The sequence below is a fragment of the Rhinichthys klamathensis genome, unplaced genomic scaffold (assembly GCF_029890125.1).
Source record: "Rhinichthys klamathensis goyatoka isolate OS25496 unplaced genomic scaffold, OSU_Roscu_1.1 h1tg000467l_1, whole genome shotgun sequence".
Classification (NCBI taxonomy): domain Eukaryota; kingdom Metazoa; phylum Chordata; class Actinopteri; order Cypriniformes; family Leuciscidae; genus Rhinichthys; species Rhinichthys klamathensis.
In genome coordinates this window covers 293003-316566 of record NW_026606956.1, presented here as the reverse complement: position 1 = coordinate 316566, position 23564 = coordinate 293003, and the positions used below count along the sequence as shown (strand labels likewise).

General features: G+C 35.5%; 1 protein-coding gene across 1 annotated transcript in view; it reads right to left on the bottom strand.

Moving 5' to 3' along the window:
• ptprc (protein tyrosine phosphatase receptor type C) overlaps positions 1–23564 on the bottom strand; it is a 34944-nt gene that overhangs the window by 8743 nt on the left and 2637 nt on the right. The window contains exons 3-8 of the mRNA XM_056236812.1: positions 3375–3404; positions 3031–3270; positions 2492–2686; positions 2073–2168; positions 1726–1954; positions 1133–1169 (exon numbers count right to left, since the gene is read on the bottom strand). Of these exons, the coding sequence (XP_056092787.1) occupies positions 1133–1169; positions 1726–1954; positions 2073–2168; positions 2492–2686; positions 3031–3270; positions 3375–3404 (827 nt within the window). The remainder of the gene's footprint in view (positions 1–1132; positions 1170–1725; positions 1955–2072; positions 2169–2491; positions 2687–3030; positions 3271–3374; positions 3405–23564) is intronic.

Sequence of the window (23564 nt, the reverse complement as noted above, 5' to 3'; positions counted from 1 at the left end):
AGATCACATGACCAGCCAAATACTTGCTTTATCTTTTTTGTTTGCAGAATACAGTTCATTTGAATAAATTGGCTAGTGTAACAAAAACAATTACCGAGTGCACAGTAGTCAACATTTGAAGAGGATCAAGAACATCAAAGTTATACATGAATTTTGAACAATACCCGTTCTTGTCTTGTAGGACAACTTTGATTAACTTTTTTGATACACTTTGATCCACTATTGTACTTTGAACATTTTTATACATTTAACAGATAAAATGGCATAATTTATTTTGAATTGGCTAATATCTCCTCTAGGTGGGGCAGAATGAGAAAAGGTTGTTCTTACATTTAGTATAAGCTTCAATAGACTCGGAAGACCAGTTTCCTTGTTTATTCGTGGCTATAATCTGAAATGGATAAATGCGCATTGTGAAACACAAATGAAAACATTGCAATCCTACCAGCCTAAAAATTGCAATTCCAACATATGTAACTCTTTGGCATACGTGAATGACAGATACTGAAAGACAATAAGCGTGATTTAAATACCTTAACTTCATATGTTGCAAGGTAGTAAAGATCTTCAAACAAAAACTCGCATTTACTCTCATTTTTAGAGAGTCGTACGTTTCCATTGTACGTGATTTCAGCACTGTAATTTCCCTGTCCTCCATTCCACTTTATTTGTTTCTCGTTACAATATATTTTAATAGAATTGTGAGAAGGGTTGTTGAAACGAAAAGATGATTGGAAAAGAGGATCTATTAAACAGAGTGAAATAAAACACATTTTAAAAACACAATGGCACATCATTTACATAAGAAAAATGACATTTGGACAAAACATAAGGACAAAATATCTTCATATTCAGGAAATAACCGCAAAAATAAAGAGAATAACAGAAAGAAGGAATGTCTATTGTAGAATGAGACAGAAGAAATTCGCATTTTCTGCTGATTAAGTAAAAATAAATACAACATTTTGTATTATTTGTGAAAATATATTGAAAGAGATATTTTAAAAAAAGACACTTACTGGAAGAATTAGTTTTTTTTTCAAGTTCGGTTAATGTGTATTCTGTGTTGGTGAACTTTGCCTTAATACTGCATTTATAGTCGGTATATGCTTCTAAACCTTCTATAGTGCACTCTGTGCCATTCGTCTTGTTTTTTGTACAGCTTCCCGCTGAAAAGACAAAACATACCTGTATAAGACATTAAATACCTGCTAACATTGCTTATATCATTAAAGTCCTCAGAGTATTAACAAAGAAAATATGCCTACATTGTGAACATATAACACATTCAAATGATAATTAACTGGGAGAACTAAAATAAAGAGTAAACTCATACGAGATGTACGATGGCCACGAAGGGGTTCGCAGCTGGCTGTATAATCGGTCCATTTAACCCCAGAGCAACTATCATTTCTTGAATTCCAGGATATACCAAAGGAGCTGTTGGATGTACTTGTAAATTCTCCATTCTTCTGGAAATCTGTAGAAAATCAAAAAGGAAAAAAAATCGAAACGAATATTCTGTCCATATAAAATTATAGATATTCGATTTCTTTTCAACAGTTTATCTATTGTTTTATAATTTTAAACCTAGCTAGCTTCTTTTTGTAAAGCTTTGAAAACTGTCTGTGCTATAGACTTCAAAATAAATTCCCACTAAAATTATGAGCTCAAATTTAATTGGTGCCCATAAGTCAAAGAGGTACAAGTTGTACCTAATAAAACTGAGTAGAAATGATTAATTGTTGTGACAAGTTAAAGGGGTGATAAAAACATTCAAAGATACAAACTTTGAACCAAACCTGCCTGTTCAGCAACTCACCACATTTTATTTTAAAGGGGTGACTATCACTCTTGATGGGTTGATACTCATAACTGTATTCTCCAATGCAGGAATAACGTTTGTTAGGTAATAATGACACTGATTCGTTTAAACCATAAGTATCCTTCCCATCTGACAAAGAAAGAGGAGAAAACTCATTCATAATCTGCTCAATTATTATCAGTCTGCTTAATCATCTTTTACAACATCGCTGAAACATTTCCATTACTTACTGTCAAATGACACTTACCGCAAGTGATCTTAAATGAAGCATTACATTGTTCTGGTTTATTAGTCCATTCGAACTGAGAGGGAATAGTTGTATTGAAGCGTATTTTAGGTTTGACTGAAACAGAAACATCCAGTTGATCACATCACTGTGTTTAAACTGGTCTTTTTATGATACACAGGACATCTGGGGAATTTCCAGATGCAAATAACCAGTGTTTGAAATGCTATAGAAATTTTATAAATTATTTTTGCAATTAATATCATTGTGCTGTGGCCGGTTCTACTCAAATTCAAACTCATGATGTGAAAAAGAGACATTTGTGATTAAAGAGCTGTAAAAATGTATTACTATTAGTATTATTTAAAAATGGAGAATGATTTTCACAATGACAAATTAATTAAATAATGATACATCCGTTCAGTTTATTAAATACCAACCTGGGGGCATAAGGACCTTCATTGTGTAGTCACATGTGTCCAATTTAAAGTCCTTCGGTATGACTTTGCAAGAGTCGTTCACATTTATATCAACACAATCAGTAAGATTCCATTCATCACTGAAATTTCCTTTAAAACACACTTTCTCATCGGTCACACTTGTCACAAAAAAATTGGGATCAGTTTCTCCTTTTTCTGTGCAAAAAAAAAAAAAAAAAAAAAAAAAAAAAACAATGCAAATGGCAGTTCAAGAAGCTGACATACAGTATACATTGTGTGTTATTGTTCCAATCTGTCAAAAGAAATAATACAAAGTCCCCAAAAAGTATTTGGATACTTAAAAAAAAGACACATTCAAAAATTATTGGCAATAAGTTACTAATTATAAAACCAGTATTTTTTTGTTTTTACAACTATGATCAAACCAGAAAAGTTTAAGAGTGACTTAATTGTCCATATATTTGTTTGAGGTCAGTGTACAGTATTTCCCATAGCTTGCTGTTTGAGTAGTGTTTTAACTGCCAGTGTAACACACTTACCACTGGAAGTAAAAGTCAGGCCTCCGTTGGGTTCGCAACCATTTACACTGACAGTGTAATTAGTGCATGGTTTTAACCATTCAAACAGAATTTTAACGGGACTAGTTTCAGATGGTGTTTCCTTCACAGTCTCTCCGTTCTTATCCTTTAACGTGACTGTGTACGTTTGGTCAGGGGAGCCATAGATATTCACCAAGTGAGCTTTTTCTCCAGCTCCTTTCATCGTAAGGTTGTATTCACCTGTGTGAAATTGTGTAGGAACATTCACAAATTGATAACTATATGTCCTGATCCTGAACAACACAATCACAGTTGACTTCATACAACAGGTGCAATAAACAAACACTCACATTTATTTGGGTCTTCTGTGGTACCTGAGAAAAGCACATATTTACAAGTTAATCATGGAATTAGATCACAATAAGCAGTGATGATTTGTACAGAGAGCACAGAGAGCGTTGGTGTTACCCATGGTGATACTGGTGGTGGGTGGGGGTAAGGTTGAGCTGGATTGACTGGAGGTGAGAAGTGTGTTTGTAGGTGAGGTGGTCACGCTCCCTGAAGGTTGTTGAGGTGGTAAGTGACAATAAAAGAGTTAAAACTCGCTGACCCGGATATTGAAGTACTGCAAACTCATTTAGCTCACTCTATTGCTTCACACAAATAATATACAGCATGGCTAAAATGTGAGGTGTTGCATGGGGGTGAGAGTACTTTGGCTGTATTCAGGTTTACACATTCATCTAAATGATGATGGTTGCATTAAGTTTATCTTATAAGCGCAACAATATGCAAATGTATTTACATGACCTAGGCTAAAGACAAATGGACAAATTAGGAAGCGAATAAAAACATGATGAAGTTAAATACAGTGTTACCTGCAGTGGGTTTGGTTTCGTGTTGTTGCGTGGTGTTGAGTGAGGGTAAGGTTGTTGAGCAGGACAGGTTTTTGCAATCTGTAATGTTCTCTAAATTATAATAGTTATTTGATCAAAAAATGTTTATCTAAATACTTTTACAGAGTCATACATGAGATGTAAGAAGGTTGGACATCACATGGCGACCCAGCATACTCTGCACAAACTCAACAATATGCTAATTGATTTACATGATATAGACTGAAGAAAAACAGATTAAATAAAATGTTTATCTTATAAATACTCCGGTATGGAATATATGGAAGTTGGACATTAGTGGCGACTCAATTTAGTGCCGGATTCCTTTATAAAAAAATAATTTACAAAAATCCTTATTTTGAAATGTATTATTACTACAAAATACACAACCTCACCTCAACAATATGGCATTATATTTAAGCATAATAACCTGAAGAAAAAATGATAAATTGGTGATAAAAGAAAGAAATGTACTGTTAAAAACAATGTTACCTGCAGTGGGATTGGTGTGTGGTTGTTGCGTGGAGGTGAGTGGGAGTAAGGTTGATGTGTTTGTCTGGTTTTTACCAGTAGTATTATCCCCTAAATGATAATGGTGATTAGATCAAATGTTTATGATTTAAATACTTTAACAGTCTTGTATGGAATATAAGGAAGTTGGACATCATGCGGCGACCCAACAAAGTACCAGATTCTTTTATTTTTAAATGTCCTTCAATCAAAATGTAAAATGCCTGAACTTGGCAATATATTTAAGCAAAATAAGCTGGAGAAAAACTGATACATTTGCGAAAAAAAAAAAGAAAAAAAACTTGAAATGTAATGTTAAATACAGTGTTACCTGCAGTGGAACTGGTGTTTTGTTGTAGCGTGGGGGTGAGTGAGGGTGAGATTGGTGTGTTTGTCGGTTTTCCATCTTTACCAATAGCCTCTAAATGATAATGGTTATTAGATCAAATGTTTATCATATACAGTAAATACTTTTACACAGTCCTGTATGAGATGTAAGAATGTTGCACATCATGTGGTGACCCAACATAGTAGACCAGGGCCCGTATTCATAAAGAATCTTAATGCAAAGAGTAGCTCCTAGTGACAAAATTCTAAGAAAATTCTTAGAAATGTGGGCGTTTACTCTTAAAATTAAAGAAAAAATCCTAGCAAAGAAAAAAGTCATTCAGAAAGTATCTTAACCATTAAAAGAGGTCTTAAGGTCAAAATTGTTAGGAGTACGGACGAGGACTTTTAAGAGGCTTAAGAGTTTCTTTAGCAGAGGAGAGATGGCAGAAAGACGAAGATGGAGAAGAAATGTGTTGCAGACAATGGATGACAGTGAGTTAAAGGTGGGGTATGTGATTTGCAAAACGGCCGGCAGATTTTGAAAATACACAACTCAAAAGGTCCTACCTTCTTTCCTCCAACGCTGGCCCTGACTCGCTCGAGGGGGATGGGGGGAGGGGGGATGGTACGACCGTTTGATTGACGCACTTACTGTCCAATGATTCTAGGTGGTCTTAGAAATGATTGGCTGGAGTTTTTCGAGTCCTGCCCGTTTCACAGATGATTAAATTGCTTAATTTTCATTTCAGTGCTCCTAACTCAGAGGCTGTAAGTGGGTTAGGAATAGGATTTCAAGTGATTTTGAAAAAATGGTCAAAAAGAAAATCACATACACCACCTTTAATAAGACGCTATAGATTGACACCCGAATTTTCCTTTAAGGATGGCCTTGTGTTCATCCACTAACTGGGCTAACAGTAAACACTTGTTCCTCTGTCCAGTCGGGGTTTCTCGTCCTTCTTGGTTTTGATTCCATGTTTGTTACATTAAAACCAACATTCAAACCACCACTTAAATAGACATGCCGGCAATCATTGTAATTGGAAAGAGTGGATCAATTTTTATCATTCTAAGCCAATCAAATACCTTATAGGAAATTAACAGCATGGTAAATTAAAAAAAGGATTTATATACACATAGGCCTATATAATGTGTGTGTGAGAACGGTCAAATAGGAAAATTACGCATGTCATTTCAAAGTGAAGGCTTAGAATAGACCCTATAGTTAAAATCACTCTTTTTTCCTTCTTGGACAACCAACCAATCACAGTCTTCAAAAGATTGTGTCATAAATAGCAATGGGGTCAGCCCCGCCTCCTCACTAAGATGAAAGTTTTGGTCTTTTCCTTACTCAGAGTTGCTCTCAGATTGGTCCCGAATCGCTCTTAAGCTAAGACTCCTGCATACAAGTTTTTAAGCTAAATTAAGAGTTTTCTGAGAAGATTCTTAGAATCTTTATGAATACGGGCCCAGATTTTTATTGTAAAAATATGTCCTAAAAATTGAAATGCAATAATATTATCACAATGCAAAAAAAAGAATGGCTGAAAAAAATGTCCAAATCAATGCAACGTGATGCATTCATATGTTTAGGTTCTCTGAACGATGTTTTAAAAACTCGGCAAAAGTCTAGTTTGTTCTATCACTTCGAATTTGTTCATTCACTAAATCCAAAATGCCTCATTCAACCAATAAAACTGATATTTTTCACAGATATTTTTCGACAAATTTTCAGTTAATAACAGAATACAGATATGAATAAAAACCTGAAATATGATGTTAAACGCACTGTTACCTGTGGTTTGTTGCGTGGAGGTGAGTGGGGGTGAGGTTGATGTGTGAGTCGGTTTCAGTGTAGAACTGGTCCCTTCATGATTATATTTTGATCAAATTAAATCGTATAAATACTTTTTTTTTACCGATATATGAATAAAAAACATGAAATACAACATTAAACGCACTGTTACCTGTGGTTTGTTGCGTGGAGGTGAGTGGGGGTGAGGTTGATGTGTGAGTCGTTTTCAGTGTAGCACTGGTCCCTTCATGATTATGATATTTTGATCAAATGAAATCTTATAAATACTTTTTCTTTTTTTACCGATATATGAATAAAAAACATGAAATACAACATTAAACGCACTGTTACCTGTGGTTTGTTGCGTGGAGGTGAGTGGGGGTGAGGTTGATGTGTGAGTCGTTTTCAGTGTAGCACTGGTCCCTTTATGATTATGATATTTTGATCAAATTAAATCTTATAAATACTTTTTCTTTTTTTACCGATATATGAATAAAAAACATGAAATACAACATTAAACGCACTGTTACCTGTGGTTTGTTGCGTGGAGGTGAGTGGGGGTGAGGTTGATGTGTGAGTCGGTTTCAGTGTAGCACTGGTCCCTTTATGATTATGATATTTTGATCAAATTAAAGCTTATAAATACTTTTTCTTTTTTTTACCGATATATGAATAAAAAACATGAAATACAACATTAAACGCACTGTTACCTGTGGTTTGTTGCGTGGAGGTGAGTGGGGGTGAGGTTGATGTGTGAGTCGGTTTCAGTGTAGCACTGGTCCCTTCATGATTATGATATTTTGATCAAATTAAATCTTATAAATACTTTTTCTTTTTTTACCGATATATGAATAAAAAACATGAAATACAACATTAAACGCACTGTTACCTGTGGTTTGTTGCGTGGAGGTGAGTGGGGGTGAGGTTGATGTGTGAGTCGGTTTCAGTGTAGAACTGGTCCCTTCATGATTATGATATTTTGATCAAATTAAATCGTATAAATACTTTTTTTTTACCGATATATGAATAAAAAACATGAAATACAACATTAAACGCACTGTTACCTGTGGTTTGTTGCGTGGAGGTGAGTGGGGGTGAGGTTGATGTGTGAGTCGGTTTCAGTGTAGCACTGGTCCCTTTATGATTATGATATTTTGATCAAATTAAATCTTATAAATACTTTTTCTTTTTTTACCGATATATGAATAAAAAACATGAAATACAACATTAAACGCACTGTTACCTGTGGTTTGTTGCGTGGAGGTGAGTGGGGGTGAGGTTGATGTGTGAGTCGGTTTCAGTGTAGCACTGGTCCCTTTATGATTATGATATTTTGATCAAATTAAATCTTATAAATACTTTTTCTTTTTTTACCGATATATGAATAAAAAACATGAAATACAACATTAAACGCACTGTTACCTGTGGTTTGTTGCGTGGAGGTGAGTGGGGGTGAGGTTGATGTGTGAGTCGGTTTCAGTGTAGAACTGGTCCCTTCATGATTATGATATTTTGATCAAATTAAATCGTATAAATACTTTTTTTTACCGATATATGAATAAAAAACATGAAATACAACATTAAACGCACTGTTACCTGTGGTTTGTTGCGTGGAGGTGAGTGGGGGTGAGGTTGATGTGTGAGCCGGTTTCAGTGTAGCACTGGTCCCTTTATGATTATGATATTTTGATCAAATTAAATCTTATAAATACTTTTTCTTTTTTTACCGATATATGAATAAAAAACATGAAATACAACATTAAACGCACTGTTACCTGTGGTTTGTTGCGTGGAGGTGAGTGGGGGTGAGGTTGATGTGTGAGTCGTTTTCAGTGTAGCACTGGTCCCTTTATGATTATGATATTTTGATCAAATTAAATCTTATAAATACTTTTTCTTTTTTTTACCGATATATGAATAAAAAACATGAAATACAACATTAAACGCACTGTTACCTGTGGTTTGTTGCGTGGAGGTGAGTGGGGGTGAGGTTGATGTGTGAGCCGGTTTCAGTGTAGCACTGGTCCCTTTATGATTATGATAATTTGATCAAATTAAATCTTATAAATACTTTTTCTTTTTTTACCGATATATGAATAAAAAACATGAAATACAACATTAAACGCACTGTTACCTGTGGTTTGTTGCGTGGAGGTGAGTGGGGGTGAGGTTGATGTGTGAGTCGTTTTCAGTGTAGCACTGGTCCCTTTATGATTATGATATTTTGATCAAATTAAATCTTATAAATACTTTTTCTTTTTTTTACCGATATATGAATAAAAAACATGAAATACAACATTAAACGCACTGTTACCTGTGGTTTGTTGCGTGGAGGTGAGTGGGGGTGAGGTTGATGTGTGAGTCGGTTTCAGTGTAGCACTGGTCCCTTTATGATTATGATATTTTGATCAAATTAAATCTTATAAATACTTTTTCTTTTTTTTACCGATATATGAATAAAAAACATGAAATACAACATTAAACGCACTGTTACCTGTGGTTTGTTGCGTGGAGGTGAGTGGGGGTGAGGTTGATGTGTGAGTCGGTTTCAGTGTAGCACTGGTCCCTTCATGATTATGATATTTTGATCAAATTAAATCGTATAAATACTTTTTTTTTTTTTTTTACCGATATATGAATAAAAAACATGAAATACAACATTAAACGCACTGTTACCTGTGGTTTGTTGCGTGAAGGTGAGTGGGGGTGAGGTTGATGTGTGAGTCGGTTTCAGTGTAGAACTGGTCCCTTCATGATTATATTTTGATCAAATTAAATCGTATAAATACTTTCTTTTTTTACCGATATATGAATAAAAAACATGAAATACAACATTAAACGCACTGTTACCTGTGGTTTGTTGCGTGGAGGTGAGTGGGGGTGAGGTTGATGTGTGAGTCGTTTTCAGTGTAGCACTGGTCCCTTTATGATTATGATATTTTGATCAAATTAAATCTTATAAATACTTTTTCTTTTTTTTTACCGATATATGAACAAAAAACATGAAATACAACATTAAACGCACTGTTACCTGTGGTTTGTTGCGTGGAGGTGAGTGGGGGTGAGGTTGATGTTTGAGTCGGTTTCAGTGTAGCACCTGTCCCTTTATGATTATGATATTTTGATCAAATTAAATCTTATAAATACTTTTTCTTTTTTTTACCGATATATGAATAAAAAACATGAAATACAACATTAAACGCACTGTTACCTGTGGTTTGTTGCGTGGAGGTGAGTGGGGGTGAGGTTGATGTGTGAGCCGGTTTCAGTGTAGCACTGGTCCCTTCATGATTATGATATTTTGATCAAATTAAATCTTATAAATACTTTTTCTTTTTTTTACCGATATATGAATAAAAAACAAGAAATACAACATTAAACGCACTGTTACCTGTGGTTTGTTGCGTGGAGGTGAGTGGGGGTGAGGTTGATGTGTGAGTCGGTTTCAGTGTAGCACTGGTCCCTTTATGATTATGATATTTTGATCAAATTAAATCTTATAAATATTTTTTCTTTTTTTACCGATATATGAATAAAAAACATGAAATACAACATTAAACGCACTGTTACCTGTGGTTTGTTGCGTGGAGGTGAGTGGGGGTGAGGTTGATGTGTGAGTCGTTTTCAGTGTAGCACTGGTCCCTTTATGATTATGATATTTTGATCAAATTAAATCTTATAAATACTTTTTCTTTTTTTTACCGATATATGAATAAAAAACATGAAATACAACATTAAACGCACTGTTACCTGTGGTTTGTTGCGTGGAGGTGAGTGGGGGTGAGGTTGATGTGTGAGTCGGTTTCAGTGTAGCACTGGTCCCTTTATGATTATGATATTTTGATCAAATTAAATCTTATAAATACTTTTTCTTTTTTTACCGATATATGAATAAAAAACATGAAATACAACATTAAACGCACTGTTACCTGTGGTTTGTTGCGTGGAGGTGAGTGGGGGTGAGGTTGATGTGTGAGCCGGTTTCAATGTAGCACTGGTCCCTTCATGATTATGATATTTTGATCAAATTAAATCTTATAAATACTTTTTTTTTTTTTTTTTACCGATATATGAATAAAAAACATGAAATACAACATTAAACGCACTGTTACCTGTGGTTTGTTGCGTGGAGGTGAGTGGGGGTGAGGTTGATGTGTGAGCCGGTTTCAGTGTAGCACTGGTCCCTTTATGATTATGATATTTTGATCAAATTAAATCTTATAAATACTTTTTCTTTTTTTACCGATATATGAATAAAAAACATGAAATACAACATTAAACGCACTGTTACCTGTGGTTTGTTGCGTGGAGGTGAGTGGGGGTGAGGTTGATGTGTGAGTCGTTTTCAGTGTAGCACTGGTCCCTTTATGATTATGATATTTTGATCAAATTAAATCTTATAAATACTTTTTCTTTTTTTTACCGATATATGAATAAAAAACATGAAATACAACATTAAACGCACTGTTACCTGTGGTTTGTTGCGTGGAGGTGAGTGGGGGTGAGGTTGATGTGTGAGTCGGTTTCAGTGTAGCACTGGTCCCTTCATGATTATGATATTTTGATCAAATTAAATCTTATAAATATATATTTATTTTTTTACCGATATATGAATAAAAAACAAGAAATACAACATTAAACGCACTGTTACCTGTGGTTTGTTGCGTGGAGGTGAGTGGGGGTGAGGTTGATGTGTGAGCCGGTTTCAGTGTAGCACTGGTCCCTTCATGATTATGATATTTTGATCAAATTAAATCTTATAAATACTTTTTCTTTTTTTACCGATATATGAATAAAAAACATGAAATACAACATTAAACGCACTGTTACCTGTGGTTTGTTGCGTGGAGGTGAGTGGGGGTGAGGTTGATGTGTGAGTCGTTTTCAGTGTAGCACTGGTCCCTTCATGATTATGATATTTTGATCAAATTAAATCTTATAAATACTTTTTCTTTTTTTACCGATATATGAATAAAAAACATGAAATACAACATTAAACGCACTGTTACCTGTGGTTTGTTGCGTGGAGGTGAGTGGGGGTGAGGTTGATGTGTGAGTCGTTTTCAGTGTAGCACTGGTCCCTTTATGATTATGATATTTTGATCAAATTAAATCGTATAAATACTTTTTCTTTTTGTACCGATATATGAATAAAAAACATGAAATACAACATTAAACGCACTGTTACCTGTGGTTTGTTGCGTGGAGGTGAGTGGGGGTGAGGTTGATGTGTGAGTCGGTTTCAGTGTAGCACTGGTCCCTTCATGATTATGATATTTTGATCAAATTAAATCTTATAAATACTTTTTCTTTTTTTTTACCGATATATGAATAAAAAACATGAAATACAACATTAAACGCACTGTTACCTGTGGTTTGTTGCGTGGAGGTGAGTGGGGGTGAGGTTGATGTGTGAGTCGTTTTCAGTGTAGCACTGGTCCCTTTATGATTATGATATTTTGATCAAATTAAATCTTATAAATACTTTTTCTTTTTTTACCGATATATGAATAAAAAACATGAAATACAACATTAAACGCACTGTTACCTGTGGTTTGTTGCGTGGAGGTGAGTGGGGGTGAGGTTGATGTGTGAGCCGGTTTCAGTGTAGCACTGGTCCCTTCATGATTATGATATTTTGATCAAATTAAATCGTATAAATACTTTTTCTTTTTGTACCGATATATGAATAAAAAACATGAAATACAACATTAAACGCACTGTTACCTGTGGTTTGTTGCGTGGTGAGTGGGGGTGAGGTTGATGTGTGAGCCGGTTTCAGTGTAGCACTGGTCCCTTCATGATTATGATATTTTGATCAAATTAAATCTTATAAATACTTTTTCTTTTTTTTTACCGATATATGAATAAAAAACATGAAATACAACATTAAACGCACTGTTACCTGTGGTTTGTTGCGTGGAGGTGAGTGGGGGTGAGGTTGATGTGTGAGTCGGTTTCAGTGTAGCACTGGTCCCTTCATGATTATGATATTTTGATCAAATTAAATCGTATAAATACTTTTTCTTTTTGTACCGATATATGAATAAAAAACATGAAATACAACATTAAACGCACTGTTACCTGTGGTTTGTTGCGTGGAGGTGAGTGGGGGTGAGGTTGATGTGTGAGTCGTTTTCAGTGTAGCACTGGTCCCTTCATGATTATGATATTTTGATCAAATTAAATCTTATAAATACTGTTTCTTTTTTTACCGATATATGAATAAAAAACATGAAATACAACATTAAACGCACTGTTACCTGTGGTTTGTTGCGTGGAGGTGAGTGGGGGTGAGGTTGATGTGTGAGTCGGTTTCAGTGTAGCACTGGTCCCTTCATGATTATGATATTTTGATCAAATTAAATCTTATAAATACTTTTTCTTTTTTTTACCGATATATGAATAAAAAACATGAAATACAACATTAAACGCACTGTTACCTGTGGTTTGTTGCGTGGAGGTGAGTGGGGGTGAGGTTGATGTGTGAGTCGGTTTCAGTGTAGCACTGGTCCCTTTATGATTATGATATTTTGATCAAATTAAATCTTATAAATACTTTTTCTTTTTTTTACCGATATATGAATAAAAAACATGAAATACAACATTAAACGCACTGTTACCTGTGGTTTGTTGCGTGGAGGTGAGTGGGGGTGAGGTTGATGTGTGAGCCGGTTTCAGTGTAGCACTGGTCCCTTTATGATTATGATATTTTGATCAAATTAAATCTTATAAATACTGTTTCTTTTTTTACCGATATATGAATAAAAAACATGAAATACAACATTAAACGCACTGTTACCTGTGGTTTGTTGCGTGGAGGTGAGTGGGGGTGAGGTTGATGTGTGAGTCGGTTTCAGTGTAGCACTGGTCCCTTCATGATTATGATATTTTGATCAAATTAAATCTTATAAATACTTTTTCTTTTTTTTACCGATATATGAATAAAAAACATGAAATACAACATTAAACGCACTGTTACCTGTGGTTTGTTGCGTGGAGGTGAGTGGGGGTGAGGTTGATGTGTGAGTCGGTTTCAGTGTAGCACTGGTCCCTTTATGATTATGATATTTTGATCAAATTAAATCTTATAAATACTTTTTCTTTTTTTTACCGATATATGAATAAAAAACATGAAATACAACATTAAACGCACTGTTACCTGTGGTTTGTTGCGTGGAGGTGAGTGGGGGTGAGGTTGATGTGTGAGTCGGTTTCAGTGTAGCACTGGTCCCTTTATGATTATGATATTTTGATCAAATTAAATCTTATAAATACTTTTTCTTTTTTTACCGATACAGTGGGTATAGAAAAGAATCACCCCCCTTTAAAATAATCACATTTTGTTGCTTTGCAGCCTGAAATGAAAACGGACAAAAATCATTTTTGTTTTATTCAGCTGTATTTACAACTTATAACATCCAAGTGAAAGATATAATACCAACTTGTCAGAATTTTTTTTTTTACAAATTAAAAAACAGAATCACTGAGTTGGAAAAAGAATCACCCCCCTCCTAAAAATGACTTGTAAACCCAACCAGGTGTAGTTAATCACCTTCTCAATAGCACACAAAGCCAATTGACTTTCAAATGTGATCAGCTGTGGTCATTTTGATTAGCTCAGCATGAAACAAGCTTTTCCTGAAGCATTTCAGTCCTTGGTAGTGCAATTGAAGAAAACAATCAACTATGGGTGGCAAGGCATTGACAAAAGATCTCCGGGATAAAGTTGTGGACAGGCACAAGTCAGGAGATGGATACAAAAAAATTTCAAAGGCGTTATCAGTGCCTAGAAGCACAGTGAAGTCTATTATTAAGAAGTGGAAGGTATTTGGTACAACACAGACCCTCCCTGGGTCAGGACGTCGCTCCAAACTGGATGAAAGAGCCAGGAGGAAACTGGTCAGAGAGGCTACCAAGAGGCCTACAGCAACTCTGAAGGAGTTGCAGGAATTCATGACAAAGAGTGGTCATTGTGTGCATGTGACAACAATATCACAAATTCTCCACAAATGTGGCTTGTATGGGAGGGTTGCAAGAAAAAAGCCACTCCTCAAGAAAGGCCACATGCAGTCACGACTGAGCTTTGCCAAAACACACCTTGAAGATTCTAAGGCCACGTGGAAAAAGGTGTTATGGTCAGATGAGACTAAAATTGAATTATTTGGCCTCAACGCCAAACGATATGTCTGGCGAAAATCCAATACAGCTCACCATCCAAATAACACCATTCCTACAGTAAAGCATGGAGGTGGTAATATCATGTTATGGGGTTGTTTCTCTGCAGCAGGGACTGGAGCACTAGTCAGGATAGAAGGAAAAATGGATGGGGCAAAATACCGTCAAATTCTTGAGGAAAATCTGCTGCTCTCTGCCAGAAAGTTGTCAATGGGAAGAAGATTTACCTTCCAACATGACAATGACCCAAAGCACACAGCAAAACTGACCACACAGTGGTTAAAGGAGAAAAAGGTGAATGTCCTTGCATGGCCTAGTCAGAGCCCAGACTTAAACCCCATTGAAAATCTGTGGAATGACTTGAAGACAGCAGTCCACAAACGGTCACCATCAAATTTAACTGAACTTGAGCAGTTCTGCAAAGAAGAGTGGTCAAATATTGCAACGTCTAGATGTGCAAAGTTAGTAGAGACATATCCCAACAGACTAAAGGCTGTAATTAAAGCAAAAGGTGGTTCAACAAAATACTGAAACAAGGGGGTGATCCTTTTTCCAACTCAGTTATTATGTTTTTTGATTTTTTGAAATTTTTCTGATATGTTGGTGTTATATCTTTCACTTGGATGTTATAAGTTGCACTGAGTAAATACAGGTGAATGAAACAAAAACTGTGTCTGTCTTAATTTTAGGCTGCAAAGCAACAAAATTGGATTATTTTAAAGGGGGGTGATTCTTTTCTATACCCACTGTATATGAATAAAAAACATGAAATACAACATTAAACGCACTGTTACCTGTGGTTTGTTGCGTGGAGGTGAGTGGGGGTGAGGTTGATGTGTGAGCCGGTTTCAGTGTAGCACTGCTCCCTTCATGATTATGATATTTTGATCAAATTAAATCTTATAAATACTTTTTCTTTTTTTTACCGATATAGGAATAAAAAACATGAACTACAACATTAAACGCACTGTTACCTGTGGTTTGTTGCGTGGAGGTGAGTGGGGGTGAGGTTGATGTGTGAGTCGGTTTCAGTGTAGCACTGGTCCCTTTATGATTATGATATTTTGATCAAATTAAATCTTATAAATACTTTTTCTTTTTTTACCGATATATGAATAAAAAACATGAAATACAACATTAAACGCACTGTTACCTGTGGTTTGTTGCGTGGAGGTGAGTGGGGGTGAGGTTGATGTGTGAGCCGGTTTCAGTGTAGCACTGGTCCCTTCATGATTATGATATTTTGATCAAATTAAATCTTATAAATACTTTTTCTTTTTTTTACCGATGTAGGAATAAAAAACATGAACTACAACATTAAACGCACTGTTACCTGTGGTTTGTTGCGTGGAGGTGAGTGGGGGTGAGGTTGATGTGTGAGCCGGTTTCAGTGTAGCACTGGTCCCTTCATGATTATGATATTTTGATCAAATTAAATCTTATAAATACTTTTTCTTTTTTTTACCGATATAGGAATAAAAAACATGAAATACAACATTAAACGCACTGTTACCTGTGGTTTGTTGCGTGGAGGTGAGTGGGGGTGAGGTTGATGTGTGAGTCGGTTTCAGTGTAGCACTGGTCCCTTTATGATTATGATATTTTGATCCAATTAAATCTTACAAATACTTTTTCTTTTTTTTACCGATATATGAATAAAAAACATGAAATACAACATTAAACGCACTGTTACCTGTAGTTTGTTGCGTGGAGGTGAGTGGGGGTGAGGTTGATGTGAAAGAACTGGTCCCTGCATGATTATGATCATTTGATCAAACAAAATGTTACATTTATGTACAGATATGTATAAAAAAGATGAAATAAAAGATGAAATAATTTAATGCAAACATTAATGAGATATTAAAATATTACTAAGAACTGAATTTGATTGAATTGATATTTAACATTAAATATTGTACAAGGCTTAGCGATATTAAATGATATGAATTTGCACAAAAATACCATAACTTTATAGGTTGGATGTCAACAATAAAAGGTACTATAATAGATATATGTGATAATTATTTTTGATATAATTTTTCAATATGTATTTTTACCTTCCAAATAAGATTTTAAAAAGATTTCAGCTTTTATCACCTTGAAAATTCTTACTTGCGAATGACTATAAAACACTTACTGCAAGAGAGTAATTCAAAAAAGAAGATAATCATTACCTTCATTGGGTGAATGTAAGGCTTCTTGATTCGTGAGTGCGGGTGAGGTGGCTGTGGCTAAAGGGAAAAGCAAGATCATTTCAGGTCATCCAGTATGGGATCTAAGATTACTGGAAGACCAGACCACCTACATTCACCTTCATGTAACCTGTAGGTCACTTGTAGATGCAGACTGTGTTGCTGCGGGATGAGTGCGGGAATGTTCCCAGGACGCGATATTTTTTTTCACAGGATGGTAGGGGAAGACTCATGAATATTCATTAGGGAACTCATCCCTGATTGGTCTTAACCCCAGTGACGGGTAGGTTTAGGGGCGGGGTTAGGGGTAAGTCATCAGACCCCCAGTGACAGGTAGGTTTAGGGGCGGGGTTAGGGGTAGGTCATCAGACCAATCAGGGATGAGTTCCCTAATGAATATTCATGAGTCTTCCCCTACCATCCTGTGAAAAAAAAAAATCGCTCCCAGGACAGATTTTGGTATTACCAAATACATATTATATTATGGTAATGAATGAACGAATGTAACAAATGCTTATTTAAGCACAGGAACTGAATTTTTGATTAACAATATTAAATTATTAATATTACTGTATTGCAGGATATTAAATGTGAAGCCTGCGTAGCCTAAATGGGTTTGCTTGGGTCTCAGATAATAAATAAATACAATATAAATAAATAAATAAATAAATAAATAAATAGCACCTCTTGCTCAGTGATGGTGTGCTTGTAGCACAGCATGATGGGAAGTCAGAGTGTGAGAGATTGTGCATGAGAGAATAATAATAATGCAGGAGTGAGTTTGATGAGGTGCATGTCAGCGTTACCTTTTGGGCTAGATGCAGGTGTGTCTGATGACGTGGTGGGAGTGACTGTAATGATAGATTGACAAGCATATCATATATATTTCTGACCCATAAGTTCAAATCAAGCATCAGTATCAGCATAAAATAAAAACTTACCGTTACTGTCCGGTTTTGAAAGTGCAAGATAAACCCTTATTAATTAACATCATCAGAATTACATTATGCACTGCTGGACTTTTGGTCATTTAATCACTTCTGGGAATCAACAGAACAGCTTTTGTACCAAAGAGAAGTGTTTTCGGCTGCTTTTACTACTGTATGCACGATTATGTGGCTAGTTGCATTTTATTATTTGCATTTAGCAATGTTTTTTTTTCTGCTGTCAGAACAGACATGTAATTCATCATTTTAAAAAAAACTATTACAGAGGAATGTATAGATATAAGAGTAATTATGCTCAAGAATTTCTAGAAATGGGTATCATTTGAAAATATATATTATTGTTAGGGCTACTATGGATACAAGGATACTTCCCCACCCCACCCACGTTTTTGCTTTTTAGCGGCGTGTTGGGGTTCCGGTACACCAGCCATGTCAACGAAACGAATTAATGAAAATTAGCTTATCAATGCATATCTAAATTCGCGCCTACGGTAGAACTTAAAAAAAAGAAACAAAAAAAAGATGCTGCAGCCAATGAGCAGCCGGCTGGCTGCAGGACGACTCGACCTCCACGGACAGTTTTTAATGTTTTATCAGACAAAAACTACTCAATTCGGGACAATTAGGGCCGGATTCAGGACTCGGGACAACAGCTTAGATTTCCGGACTGTCCAGAATTTTTCGCGACGTCTGGTCACCCTAGCCCAGTCTGTTGTGATTGGTCTACTCTTCTCTGATTGGTCATACGGCCCAGTCTGTTGTGATTGGTCTACTCTACTCTGATTGGTCAGAGAGCCCAGTCTGTTGAGATTGGTCAAGTGTTCACTTTTCCAATAAGTTTGGCTTTAGTTAGTTATCTTATGCTATAAAAATGTGGTGCAATGTCATGATTGACAGCTGTGCTTGCGACTGAGTCTGAGGGAGTGTACGGGAAGGACCTTGATATTGCGGCTCCACCTTAGGATCACTACAAATGACATAATTCGCGCAATATGTCAATTGCCATTTCTGGGACATTTCGGTTTCATTTTTCTAACAGTGGAAGGAAGAGAAGACATGTCGTCCATCTATTTTACAGTCAAAATGACCATTACCAATTCTGAATAATCCTTAGTCAGGATAGCGCCATATTTATTTTTTGACAGGGACGAAAACGAGGCTGTGTGGGGTTAAAGTACATTACAGCTATATTACACACTACATGAAAGGTAATATATGAAAAAAAAAAAATAGGGGCACTTTAATAAATGTAATAATAAATAGTCAATCTTTTCACTTGAAGGCCACGTGACATTTTTTAAGTTACAATTTTTTTTTTTTTTTTGGTATTTGGTATTTTTATGGTTGCATGAACACAAAAAGAACGCAAATATTAGACATTTCTAAGAACTTGCCATGTGTGCATTAAACTAGATCTCATGGTTTTAGGGTCGTTTGAGCACAGGATCTTTATGATAAACAAAAATTAATATTAACAATACTGAATGATCGTAAATGTGAAGCCTGGTGTGGCCTAAAAGGGCTTGCTTGGGTCAAACAAACAAATGAAAAGATAAATAATTAAATAAATGAGAGCATAATAAATAAATAAATAAACAGATAAGTAACACCTCTTGCTCAGTGATGGTGTGCCTGTAGCACGGCATGATAGGAAGATGGAGGTCAGAGTGTGAGAGATTGTGCGTGAGAGAATAATAATAATGCAGGAGTGAGTTTGCTGAGGTGATGTCAGCTTTACCTTCTGAGGTAAGTGCAGGTGTGTCTGATGACATGGTGGGAGTGGAGGAGATTAACTCTGTAATGATGGAGTGAAACCATGAAAATATATCTCAGCATATCACATTCTCACATATGTATTTCTGACCCAAAAGTTCAGCTCATTTAAAAGAAAAACTGACACATACACATGACACACGACACACACACACACTACCAATAGATATAATCGACAGGAAGCATCACTGGCATAACAGAAATAGCATGGGTAAAAAGTGACACATACCTCCTGGTGTACCTGTGGAAAATGTAAGATGAAACTTTATTAATTAACTGAATCAGAATTGCATTATGCAACTGAACTTTTAATTACTTAATTGAATTATTTCTAGGAATCAAAGGGTGATTGCACTGAAACTACTGCATGATGTGCTGCTACTTGCCCACATTACCTCACCAAAACACAAAACATCTGTTGGCAGTACTATTTCATTTACAGATAATAATAATAAATTCAAATAAAATCCAATTTATTTAGATTAGCCTAATACTAATCAATGATTGCAGTTACTGTAAACCACAATGCTGACGTTAGTTTGAATGACAGAGATAGTGGTGGTGAGATTGCAATGCAGAATGATAGAAGGATGGAGGTCAGAGGTCATAGGTGAAATGGACTGATAGAGAGAGGTAAAGCTGGAGTGTGTGTCTGCTGTGGGTGGTGATGGATGTTGGGTGGTTACCTGGAGAGACAGGTTTGGTGGTGGAGATTGGGTCAGCAGGACCTATTTGACATAATCATATAGTTTAAACTGGATCCAAAAACAGTCCTTATGCATAAAGTTTAATAAACCAAATTCAGTACTAACCACAACAAGCGAAATTACAGAAATTACATTACATTTTTTTTTTTATACAAGTCATGTGTGTGGGTGAGGGGCTTGTGGCTAAAGGAAAAAGCAAGGTTATTTTATTGTAGTCAACTACAGGACATAAATACAAACACTACAAACATATACAAAAGACCAATGAAGCAATGTTCTCTAGCAAGATGTACACTTTCAAATTAGACCTCTGTTGATGAAACCAATATCTTAAAAGGTAGAAGTATAGAAGCCAATCTCGGTTTTTACTACACCAGCACAACATTTGAAACTTCTTTTAGAAAAAAATCCTAGATGATATAGGGATCTTGTAGACATTTGTCCTCTAAAACTGGACAGTATAACTAGCAATGACAATATTTTCAATGATTTACCAAGGCAGGCTCTATTTGACATCTTAGTACAAATCATTTTGCAAAATGAATGGTTACACTTTATTGTGATGCTCCCAATTCTACATGTCAACTTATTCAACTAACATGAACACCTAACAGTCTACTAATAGTTGACATGTACAACGTTACTTACAGTCAAGAGAATGCCTAAAGGGGACCATCAAAATAAAGTGTAACCAAAAAAAAAAGCTGTTTAATTCAGAAACAAGTCAACTATCGCACACCGAAACACTCACACATTATATTCAAGCAGTTGAATTCTTTGAAACCGAGTGAAAGACTGGCACCGTGTACAACCATAGGCTTTGGTCAGAACATAGGGAAGGGAGTTGGTCTGTACGTGGTGCGACCTGGTTGCCATGGAAACGCAGAGCGCACACAAACTATTTCAGTTTCTCAACCACAGCTTCCTGTAGCTTGACAAAACCCTTCCCCCTTCTCAAGGCTCAGGCACTTTGCTTTCTTTTTGATTCTGTTCGCCAATGTACAGTCGTGTCACAGAACGTATGCGGAAGGGGGAAGGCTCAAATGTACTCGTGCTTTAGATAAAAATATATCTATAGATATGCTAATTATTTCTATGCAACTCGCTGTATTTACACAAGAGCTTTGACTACATCATTGCAAGTCTAAATAGGTATCGCCATTCATCAATCATCAATGCATTCCTCTCATGCAAGGCCAAGATATACTATTGATATGGTGATTTGCAACCCTAAGATAACCAAGATATATCACTTTTAGCATTCTGAAAAACTTCCTAATATCTTTCCTTAACTTTTAACTGGCGTTTAGACTCGAAGCGTCAGAGCGTCAGTCATTTTCACTTACTTTCTTTGCCGGATGTGGTTTTGCTCGACTTGGTTCACAACTCGAGGTGCGTGCATTTTGAGAGTGGCTGTTTTAGCAGGTCCACCCATTACATGGAACATGACAGCAAGAGAATAATGACTTTAAATGCGCTGCTTTATCTATCTCGTTTTCAGAGGATTCCTTTTAAAAACGTTATCTTTTCATTTTGACTGCCTTGTCAAACAGATAACAGTGATCGTAGGGAAGTCTGCATGAACCTAAATCTCCTGCAAGATGATGTCTGACCTGTTTTTAAAGAGTTATGGAAACCTCCAATCTGCACTACATCCACAAACATGGACTTTTAAAACAATGTATATCAAGTAGATTCAGTAATAATGGCGATACGCATTGGCTTTTAAAACAATTATTAAAGGCCCAATAATCCGCACGTTTAGACTATAAACGTTTAAATAATTCCTGTTAAAACTTTCAAATTCTTTCACCACATTGTAAAAGATGTTTTTCAGTTATACGTGTTTCATCGTTTTGGCTTGTTACAAAAAATAATGCAATTTCGAGTGTGTTTTTAACAATGAAGGCACCACTAGTTAAAAATTATTATTTTTAAAGGCAACAAGTGTATTTTCATTTATCATTTTTGTGTATTGATATTTTGGTAGAATACGTTAAAAACGAAAGGCCATAAAGTTACAGGACATACCATGAAAGTCCTTACTAGTTTTCTCCAGACATACCAGACTTAAGTTGTATGCTAGTTAAAACCAACTATTTTAACTTTAACACCAAAGTTGCGACATGTATCTCCCATTAGTTAAAGTTAAAGAAACATGGTTAAAAAAAACTTGCATCTTGCATACAATTGCATTCAAGAAAAAACTCTTGGTTTTCTGAATAATTGTTGTTTTGTAAAAAAAACAAAAAAACAACTCCCATTTTTTTACTCTTCTGACAAATGAAGCCAAGCAGTCGCCACAACCCAAAATAATGCAGGTGGGTCTTTTGGTCAATGCATTGTGACAAATTTACCGCAGAGTTCAAGCATGCGTCTATATGGCTTTAAACGGAAAAGCCTTTAACGGCCTCATTCATGAGATGCAGGTATGAAGTCAACACTAATTCAATGACAAGAAAATCGAACAAATGTAAGAAAATCGGGTTTTGACGATACAGTGCACTTAATGTGTCAGTTTAATGTAATTTAAGTTGAAATGACTCGAACATTCAAGGTGATTGTACTTAAAGCAGCAACTTTTTTTATTTTTTTTTAAAAAAATTTTTAAAATTGGACAGCTATACGAGTAATTCTAATGCGAGACGCTGAGGAGGAGACAATTATTGAATTGTTACCTCTGTGGTTTCACACGTAATGTACAGTTGATACCTGAAGGAGTTCATTTGACCCGATTTGCCCCTTTGAATGACTTTTTTTGGTGCAAAGGAGACAGGTTGATTTGTTCATATAAATTCTCTTTTTTTCTTTTTATAAATTAGACAGGTCAATTAGATGCTTCCATATTTGTAGGGTGTCTCATATACAGCAAAATTCCATGAATCAGTTTTGCATCATTCATATTACTATTGATTAAAGACATATTTCGCACACAAAGAAAGATAATTCTGTCATCATTTACTCACATGCATGTCATTCTAAATCTGTATTGTTCATTTGTTTGTTAGCAGACCACAAATATGATGTGTTGGATGTTTACAGTATGATGCAAATGACAAAAAAAGCATCATACAGTAAAAGTCCATTTAACATGGGACACACATATATTCCAAGTCTTGAGAGATTTGTATGTGGATTTAATTATTTTAAGACTTCAATTTTGGTCTGTTCCTCACACAAAAACTAATGTATGAATATAGCACTAT